At 31.4% G+C, this 9,921-nt stretch overlaps 2 protein-coding genes across 2 annotated transcripts; both read right to left on the bottom strand.

Moving 5' to 3' along the window:
* Positions 1–13: 13 nt before the first annotated feature.
* Positions 14–2,496, bottom strand: LOC18016156 (alpha-barbatene synthase). Its single transcript, XM_006398023.2, has 7 exons — positions 2,284–2,496; positions 1,867–2,149; positions 1,386–1,767; positions 1,083–1,304; positions 843–981; positions 503–751; positions 14–423 (listed from the first exon to the last, which is right to left on the bottom strand). Exons 1-7 carry the CDS (start codon positions 2,467–2,469, stop codon positions 130–132), a joined length of 1,755 nt encoding a protein of 584 aa, XP_006398086.2. The 5' UTR covers positions 2,470–2,496; the 3' UTR covers positions 14–129.
* A 1,982-nt stretch (positions 2,497–4,478) lies between these two features.
* LOC18016155 (alpha-barbatene synthase) lies at positions 4,479–6,949 on the bottom strand. The gene is made up of 7 exons (XM_006398022.2): positions 6,836–6,949; positions 6,233–6,515; positions 5,722–6,103; positions 5,423–5,644; positions 5,198–5,336; positions 4,860–5,108; positions 4,479–4,783 (listed from the first exon to the last, which is right to left on the bottom strand). The coding sequence occupies exons 1-7, from the start codon at positions 6,944–6,946 to the stop codon at positions 4,490–4,492; spliced, it is 1,680 nt and encodes a 559-aa protein (XP_006398085.1). The 5' UTR covers positions 6,947–6,949; the 3' UTR covers positions 4,479–4,489.
* Positions 6,950–9,921: the final 2,972 nt, after the last annotated feature.

Below are 9,921 nucleotides of genomic sequence, written 5' to 3'. Positions count from 1 at the left end.
CAGAAGCCTAAAACCTTGTTTTTATATCATTTGGAACTAATTTTATTGGAATCCTTTTAGGTTAATATAACCAGTTCAAGCAATACTATTTCAAACTAAAACCAAACGAGTCTTCAAGCAAACTCTTAACTATATATGTATGGGATCTACAAGCAAAGTGGTGAGATATTCCTTGAGTTTTCCTTCGCGGTGATTGTAGACATCATCAGACGTATATAGAATATTCACCATGCGACCAAAATTGACGACCTGCATAAGAACAGGACGTGAAATGTTGGTAGTCTGTAAGCACTCTTCGTTTACAACCTTTTCGATATCTTCAATCATCTTATGAAATTCTCTAATGGCTTCTTCTTTCGTGACTCCATGTTGTTTCATGTAATAGTTAAGCGCGTTTGCAGTGTACCCTTTATTCATATCCTCCTGGTCATACCATAAGTCAGTAATTAGGTACTAAACTTAATAATTGATTAACCTCAACCTTTCTAATGATAACTTATACCTCGAAATCGGTAATGTCATCCAAGAGACGTGACTTCCTGGCTAGATATCGGACGGACTTTGGTCTAGATAGTAGCCATTCAAAATCTTCCTTCTTAGCGAGCTCTCCAAGTCCCATAATAGAACATGCTATGGTTGCATACGAACCAACCTCAGCCCCACCAGCTTCTATGTACTCATCAAAGTTAGGAACTTGACCTGCTCTTACCCATTTGATGAGGTCAAGGTTTGTTCTCGCGACTATCTTTAACTGCTTACACCAAAATTTACACAAATTATCACCAGCCAATGAATATGGTGAGTTGGTCATTATGAATAATTGAGGTTTTGCAAGTTATCACCTCTTCTATCATCTTCTCCAACACAAATGATCTTCCTTGTGATTTCAATATTTCTTCACACTCTTTATAAACATACATCACAAATTTGAGGGCAGTCTTCATGTGACCTTGGAGATTTTTCATGTAACCAGTGTCCCATCTGTCCATATAACAATGCAAAATTATTATTGGTTCATAATGCAAAAATATTATTGGTGATGCAACCGCATAAATGTTCTCGAGGTGTATATTTAGAGATACCTTTCCAGACAATCAACAACGCTTTCAACTTCAAGAATTGAACCATAAGTATCGCAAGCATCGTCCAAAAAACAGAGCAATAAGAAAAACTTAGCCGACATAATTCTCCCAAGTGAAAATTGTGGTCCGAAATACATCATTGCTCCCACAAACCAACTCTCGAATGTTCTTTCTCTGAAGCCAGGTGGGAGGTTACCTGTATGGTCTAGTCCCCGCCACCACCTACAAAAATATACAAAATGATTAAATACATTTCCTTACAAAATAGTGATCTTTAGAAGAAAACTAATTCAGTTTACTCACGTGGTGATAGTTTTTAGTTCTTGAATGTAATGAAGCTGCAAGAACTTGAAATTGAGCTTTGCTAGCTTGATTAGTGTTTCATCGTGGTCCTCTTCTTGTTCATAGAACAACAGATACTCTCTTGCAACCAGAACTTGGGTTTTCTGGTGCTGAGGTATGTAAAGAGCATTTTGTATATGCTTCAAAATATGTGGTGGGTTCGCTTTGTGATCTATAGCTAGTGACTCCAAATGGTCCAATGTCAAGCTCAATGCTTCATCCAATATATGATCTGTCGTTGTCCTATAGTGTACTGCTTCGTAGAGGCTTAGTATACCCTTGATATCTTCTAATGAACTCTTTTTGAATTTACCATCGTTTCCTTTGAATCTATCGAAAACATCTGCATGGAAAGAAGTATTTTTTATTTAATATATTACGTACACATCTAAATAAGTCCAAATGCTAAAAAATATTGAAACTCATCTAATAGATTACTTACCAGACGACATATTATGACCATATGTTCTAAAAACCCGAAACATGATGGAGATAGTGTAAATATCACTTTCATCAGCGATCAAATCATCTATCTCCTGGAAAGCATGTTTAAGGGTCTCTTCTATCTCGCTCTCAAAATAAAAAGAGAGACCAAGACTGTCAATAAAATGAATCGAGATAATTTTCCTTTTTATTGCGTCCTTATCTCTGGAAGAAAACATGAATATGTTTTCTCTTACTTTAGGCTTTAGTACTTCAATTTCTCTTGCAAGGGCATCAAAATCCTGAAAATTGACGCAAGTCAAATATATCTATCTATATATGTAGACACCTAACACACACACATAATAATATGCATGTTGTTTTTCATTTTAGATAACTAGGATAATGATAGCTATTATTATATAAATAGACTCACCGAATCAGCGATGAAAACACTGAGGAGCTTATCAGCCCATTGAGAAGGTGGTAATTCTGTAAAATTTAAGGAGCTTTCTAGCTGATCAAGATCTCTTACGGCTTCCATAGAGAGGAAGAGAGGCCAAAGGAGATCTAGAGTGTGAGATGCGGTGGTGGTGGAGAAATCTTGCAAGAAGGTAGACATATATCATGGAGTTAGGAGCCGGCCCAAAATCATATAATGTCTAAGGTATATCTTAAAATGATGTCTTATCAGAATATTTTTTTTTATTTAAAAAAATTGATGTCCTTAAATTAGAATAAATATTTTTTTTGAATAATCGATATTTTCTGCCTAACATTAATTTTTTAAGCCTAAAATCGATTTTTTTAAGTTTGAAATCGATTTTTTTTAAGCCTGAAATCATTTTTAATAATAAATTATTGAATTATAATCAAGTCCAATAATAAGTTTACATTTTCTATGACAATAAAAAGTGGATAATGACTCTTATGTATAATATAACTTTTCTTTTCCATTTTTTTTACTTGGTCGATGTAGGACAAATTCAATACATATTTTTAAAAAAAGCGTGAGTTTTTTTTTCTACCCCAAAAAATATTAATTTTTAAACCGTCATAAGATCCTTGCTTCATGGGTTTTAGTCCAGACGGACAGAGTTGATGGCAAATTTTATATATTTTTAAAGTTGCTTACATATGCAAATTGTTGGATCGTCAATATAAAAAGACACAATTTCTCAGTTTTAAATTTAGAAAATTTTATGTTGTTAAAAGAGTTTTCAGAAGAGTTTTTAAAAGAGTTGAAGTCCTCCCTAACAGTAATTAGGGTTAGGGGATCACAATCGTAACTTGCGTTCTAAAAACGGTTGACTAATTCTAAAAAACAGTTTCACCAATAAAATTTATGTTTTTAACTTTTTTAAACATATACAGTATTAGTTTTTTTCGTAATTAACCTTTTTAAAATATGTACAGAGCAAGATGAGTAAAAGTCCAAATGTCCAACTAGTCTCCGAGAAGAAAATTCTCAATGTCTATCTGAGCAGAAATATATAAAGAAGTTATAAGAATATTAAATTCTGAGTTGTTGAAGAGCTGTTGGTTTAGGTTATGGATCAGTTCGCATTAAATGTGTAATTATCTAGTCACTTGAAACTGTGTTACAACAATCTGATAAGAGCCTGTATATCAGAAGTTTATATGGAGTTTCATGGCACAGTTTTATAAGCAAAAATGATTAAAAAAAGAAAAAAACTTATTTTTGATGAATCCGTCTCTTCCCAAAGAATCTAAAAAGACCGATTCTATTCTACATGGAAGCATATAATTGGCCAAAAATTATGTTTTAATTTTTTCATTTTTTTTAAATCTAAAAAATAATAATATTAAATTTTTATGAATCCCTCTTATAAAATTCTTAGAGGTTCACTGATGTACTTGATCTAAGTGGACTACTTGCACTATGAGAACTTAATCAGATGGAAAAAGTCTAGATCACCCTATAATCACAATTTTTTTTTCTCAATAATAATATAACGTTATCTTATGTTTTTTAACTACAACAACTTTGTTGACAAAAAAAACTACAACAACTTTCTTTTGGTTAGTATATTTAGTAGCTTAGAAAAAAAGTTACCATCTTTTCTTTTTTACATCCTTGTATGATTGTATCATTTGATTTTAGAAAAGCTAATATTTTTCTCTTTGGACACTAGACTTCACTTTTTGGAATAATTTATCGATCTTTGAGTGGGGAAAGATCGTAGTAGTGGTCGTTTAAACTATTGTTGTTTTTTTTCCTTCTTTTTGGTGAATCTTGAGAATTCTATTTGTTATTGAAGAGCATATGAAATCTTTTTGTTTTTCATTTAACAAGTTATTTAGTCTCTTAATTTTAATACATATTTATTTTTAATACATATTTCTTTTTTAGTTTTAGATTTTTACCCAAGTTTTTTTTTTTAAACTTCAACAACAACTCATAATTTAACACTATAACATGTGTAAGTTCTCTACGTACACTACAGCTTAAGCGCTTAAAATAAGTGTTCAGATACATTTGTAGTTCCAAACAGAAGCCTAAAACCTTGTTTTATATCATTTGGAACTAATTTTATTGGATTCCTTTTAGGTTAATATAACCAGTACAAGCAAACATTTTCTCAAACCAAAACCAAACGGGTCTTCAAGCAACCTCTTAACTACATATGTATCGGATCAACAAGCAAAGTGGTGAGATATTCCTTGAGTTTTCCTTCGCGGTGATTGTAGACATCATCAGACGTATATAGAATATTCACCATGCGACCAAAATTGACGACTTGCATAAGAACAGGACGTGAAATGTTGGTTGTCTTTAAGCACTCTTCGTTTACAACCTTTTCGATAACTTCAATCATCTTATGAAATTCTCTAGTGGCTTCTTCTATCGTGACTCCATGTTGTTTCATGTAATAGTTAAGCGCGTTTGCAGTGTACCCTTTATTCATATCCTCCTGGTCATACCATAAGTCAGGTAATAAAACAAAATCATTGATTAACTTCAACCTTTCTATTGATAATAACTTGTACCTCGAAATCGGTAATGTCATCCAACAGACGTGTCTTCCTAGCTAGATATCGGACGGACTTTGGTCTAGATAGTAGCCATTCAAAATCTTCCTTTTTACCGAGCTCTCCAAGTCCCATAATAGAACATGCTATGGTTGCATAAGAACCAGCCTCAGCCCCACCAGCTTCTATGTACTCATCAAAGTTAGGAATTTGACCTGCTCTTGCCCATTTGATAAGGTCAAGGTTTGTTCTCGCGACTATCTTGAACTGCTTACACCAAAATTTACATAACTTTATTACCAGCAAATGAATGTGGATTTGGCCATTATGAATAAGTAAGGCTTTGTAAATCTCACCTCTTCTATCATCTTCTCCAACGCAAAGGACCTTCCTTGTGATTTCAATATTTCTTCATACTCTTTATAAAGATACATCACAAATTTGAAGGCAGTCTTCATGTGACCTTGAAGATTTTCCATGTAATCGGGATCCCATCTGTGCATATGAAAATGCAAAAACATTACTGGCTTTAATGATGCAATCGCATAAATCATGTTCTCAAAATGTATATCTAGAGATACCTTTCCAGACAATCAACAACGCTTTCAACTTCAAGAATTGAACCATAAGTATCACAAGCGTCGTCCACAAAACAGAACATTAAGAAAAACTTAGCCGACATAATTCTCCCAAGTGAAAATTGTGGTTCGAAATACATCATTGCTCCCACAAACCAACTCTCGAATGTTCTTTCTCTGAAGCCAGATGGTAGGTTCTCTGTATGGTCTAGTCCCCTCCACCACCTACAAAAATATACAAAATGATTAAATTCATTTACTTACAAATAGTCCTTAGAAGAAAACTTATTCATTTTACACACGTGGTGATAGTTTTTAGTTCTTGAATGTAAAGAAGCTGCAAGAACTTGAAATTGAGCTTGGCTAGCTTGATTAGTGTGTCATCGTGGTCATCTTCTTGTTCATAGAACGACAGATACTCTCTTGCAACCAGAACTTGGATTTTCTGGTGCTGAGGTATGTAAAGAGCATTTTGTATATGCTTTAAAATATGTGGTGGGTTCGCTTTGTGATCTATAGCTAGTGACTCCAAATGGTCCATTGTAAAGCTCAATGCTTCATCCAATATATCATCTGTCGTTGTCCTGAAGTGTACTGCTTCGTAGAAGCTTAGCATACCCTTGACATCTTCTAATAAACTTTTTTTGAATTTACCATCGTTTCCTTTAAATCTATCGAAAACATCTGCATGGAAAGAAGTATATCTAATGTTTTTTTTTTAAAAGAAGTATGTCTTATTCAAAATATTACGTACACATCTAATTAAGTCCAAATGCTAAAAAAATATTGGAACTCATCAAATAGATTACTTACCAGACGATATATTATGACCATATGTTCTAAAAACCCGAAACATGATGGAGATTGTATACATATCATTTTCATCAGCGATCAAATCATCTATCTTCTGGAAAGCATGTTTGAGGGTCTCTTTTATCTCCCTTTCAAAGTAATAAGAGAGACCAAGACTGTCTATAAAATGAATCGAGATAATATTCCTTTTTATTGCGTCCTTGTCTCTGGAAGAAAACATGAATACGTTTTCTCTTACTTTAGGCTTTAGTACTTCAATTTCTCTTGCAAGGGCATCAAAAACCTGAAAATTAACACAAGTTAAATTCGAGATCTAACATTTTGGGAGTTTGAAACAAAAACAAGAACTAGGGTCACTAATTTGGTTTTATGAAAAAAAAATTTAAATTTTTTTTTTATGGGTTAAACTGAGCTAAAAAAATAATATTTCAATATAGGTTTGGCCCAAATTCAGCTCCGAATCAAATATATCTATGTACGTATACACCTAACAGTAACACACACATAATAATATGCATGTTGTTTTTCTTTTAAGATAACCAGGATGTGATCCAGACTTTGATCGATTGTTAATGATAGCTATTATTATATAAATAGACTCACCGAATCATCGATGGAAACACTGAGGAGCTTATCAGCCCATTGAGAAGGTGGTAATTCTGAAAAATTTAAGGAGCTTTGTAGCTGATCAAGAATATTTCTTACGGCTTCCATAGAGACAGAGAGAGGCCGAAGGAGATCTACAGAGAATGAGATGCGGTGGTGGTGGAGAAATCTTGCAACAATGTCGACATATATATAGGAAGGAATGAGAGTTGATGGCAATTTTATATATTTTATAAAAATTGCATGCTTACATATGCAAATTGTTGGATCGTCAATTATGTATAAATAAACACAATTTCTCAGTTTTAGATTTAGTAAATTTATGTTGTTAAAAGAGTTTTCAGAAGAGTTTCAGTTCCTCCTTAACAGTAATTAGGGTTAGGGGATCACAATCGTAACTTGCGTTCTAAAAACGGTTGACTAATGCCAGAAAACTAACTGGCTTCTGGGCATTATGCTATTCCTCAAATTTTTTACCCTATGGGTGCAGTTTCACTAATAAAATCTATATTTTATCATGTATAATATATAATATCTTAGTTTTTTCCATAATTAACTATTTTAAAATATGTACGAAGCAAATTGAATAAAAGTTCAAATGTCCAACTAGTCTCCGAGAAGAAAATTCTCAATGTCTAGCAGAATATATAAAGAAGTTATAAGAATATAAATAGATTCTGAGTTATTGAAGAGTTGTTGGTTTAGGTTATGGATCAGTTCCCCCTAAATGTGTAAGTATCTAATAACTTTTATGTAATCAGTCGAAATGGTGTTAAAAAAATCTGATAAGTGGACTACTTGCGCTATGGGAACTTAATCAGATGGAAAAAGTCTACACTATCATCATTTTTTTTTCTCAATAATAATAAAACATTATCTTATGTTTCATTTTTCAACTACAACAACTTTCTTTTGGTTTGTATATTTAGTAGGTAGAAAAAAAGTTACCATATTTCTTTTTGAAATCCTTGTATCATTTGATTTTGGACACTAGACTTCACCTTTTGGAGTTACTCATCGAACTTTAAGTGGGGAAAGATCTTAGAAGCGGTCGTTTATACTGTTGTTGGCAGACAAAAAAATACTGTTGTTGATTTTTTCTTTCTTTTTGGGTGAATCTTGAGAATTCCGAACCTTTGGTACATAATCTCTCCAGTACCGATGTCTATAATGAATACACCGTTGAAAAGTATGGTCACTTTTATCTATGTTATTACAACATTGTCACATTTCTATATTATTATTTAAGAAGTCATTTTAAATTTTATTTTATAAGTTATTCATTAAAATACCATTAAAAATAATATAAGATCATTAAATAGAAAAAAATAACAGTCTTTCAAAGTTATTAAAGAGAATATGACATGTTTTTTTATTAAAGAAGTTATTTAGTTTCTATTTCAAATAATAATCAATCAATCTATATTCAAAGAAAAAAGAAAACATATTCCAGGGCCGGCCCAGAGCACAGGCGAAATAGGCAACGTATTAAGGCATCTAATTTACGGGAGCATATTTTGGTTAATTTTTTTTTATAAAGAGTATATATAAATAAACAAAATTTAAAAGATTTTTTATAAAATAATAATATTTGTAAGTTTTTTGTAATGTTTATGAACTTTTCTATAAAAAAATATTGGTTAAGGGTAACAAATTATATTTTAGAAAAAAATAGAATTTGCAGATTTGAAGGTTTATTTAACGAATGGTATGCAGACATAGTTGGTGATGATCTGTTTATGGAATTGAAAATTCTCCGAGAATTAATACCAAGAATTAATACCAAATGAAGTTGGAAAGCTTAATGAAGTGCTTGATTTTTTGAAACAAATGGAGGATTATTGTCAAAACACAAAAGTTTCATATCGTATATTGTTGACAGTTCTGGTATCGGTTGCTACTGATGAAAGAAGTTTTTCGAAGTTAAAGCTGATAAAGAATTATTTGCGATCTACCAAGAGGGATTAAATGGACTAGCTTTGTTATCTATTGAGACAACTATGGTTGAAAAACTCGACTATGAAAGTTTAATAAACAATTTTGTAAGGAAAAATGCAAAAAGAAAAATCATATTTCAACAATAAAATATTAATCTTATAGTGTTTTTTGTATTTTTTATAAATTATTTATGGAGTTGAAATATTTGATAAAATTTTAATTTTTTTTGTTAGACTAGGGTATTTAAATTGATTCGTCCGACATTGCATATTCGAAATATTGAAATATTTTACACTATAATTTGTATTATTTTATCTAAGGATATACATATATATAAGTTTAAAAATATTTTTATTTTATAAAATCAAATATATTATAAAATTCAGGAAAATATCAAAAAAAAAATTAAAACTTAAAAAAAATTAAAAAACCCTTATTCCATGAGTTAAGTCCTAGTTATTATTATTAAAAATGTTTACAGTATACTATAATTGAATTCACAACGGAAAGATTTGAAACCTAATTTCATAATCATAGAGTTCTCTGTTTTTAACGAAAATTATCTACATTGATCAAATGCCCCATAAAAACTACTATATCTAAATATATATGTTTTAACATTTTGGTGGAACTAAGCAATTTAAGTTATTTGTGAATTCCAACATTGAGCTTTTCAAATAGGCACAAACCGGTCAGGTGCCTAATTTTGAAAAATACATAGAGGTTGGTGCACATGAAACCACGTCATCTTCTATTGTCGGACTTGGAGAGATTGGTAATAAGAAAAGAATATCTCGTTTATGTAAGACTACCTCGTTGGGTGATATGACCGATCGCACGAGGTGAGAATATCGTTTAGTTGCCTAAATTGACTTCAACTTTTGTGTTATTTGCGTAAACTGATTTGCGGTCTGATTAGTATAATATGAATAGATTATTTCTTTTTTTTTTTTTGTTAAATTATATGAATAGATTATTTCGCAAACATATTTGACTATCACATAAACGACACAAAAAAAATTTGACTATCACATAAAACAACTTGAAATTACCAAAGAAGAAATATATGAATAGATTATTTCGCAAACATATTTGACTATTACATAAACGACACAAAAAAGTTGACTATTACATAAAACTAGGTG

Source organism: Eutrema salsugineum, unplaced genomic scaffold (assembly GCF_000478725.1).
Source record: "Eutrema salsugineum unplaced genomic scaffold, Eutsalg1_0 scaffold_20, whole genome shotgun sequence".
NCBI classification, from domain to species: Eukaryota; Viridiplantae; Streptophyta; class Magnoliopsida; order Brassicales; family Brassicaceae; genus Eutrema; species Eutrema salsugineum.
The sequence above is the reverse complement of the archived record's forward strand: the minus strand, read 5'-3'. Positions and strand labels throughout refer to the sequence as shown.

Bases quoted from the DNA above. Each gene is read 5' to 3' on its own strand.
- LOC18016156 (XM_006398023.2), bottom strand. From the start codon at position 2,469: ATGTCTACCTTCTTGCAAGATTTCTCCACCACCACCGCATCTCACACT. The intron at 1,768-1,866 runs GTAAGTAATCTA...CTTTCCATGCAG, and splicing joins TGGTCATAATATGTCGTCTG to ATGTTTTCGATAGATTCAAA. The intron at 1,305-1,385 runs GTGAGTAAACTG...ATATTTTTGTAG, and splicing joins GAACTAAAAACTATCACCAC to GTGGTGGCGGGGACTAGACC.
- LOC18016155 (XM_006398022.2), bottom strand. From the start codon at position 6,946: ATGGAAGCCGTAAGAAATATTCTTGATCAGCTACAAAGCTCCTTAAAT. The intron at 6,104-6,232 runs GTAAGTAATCTA...CTTTCCATGCAG, and splicing joins TGGTCATAATATATCGTCTG to ATGTTTTCGATAGATTTAAA. The intron at 5,109-5,197 runs GTGAGATTTACA...TGGTGTAAGCAG, and splicing joins TGGAGAAGATGATAGAAGAG to TTCAAGATAGTCGCGAGAAC.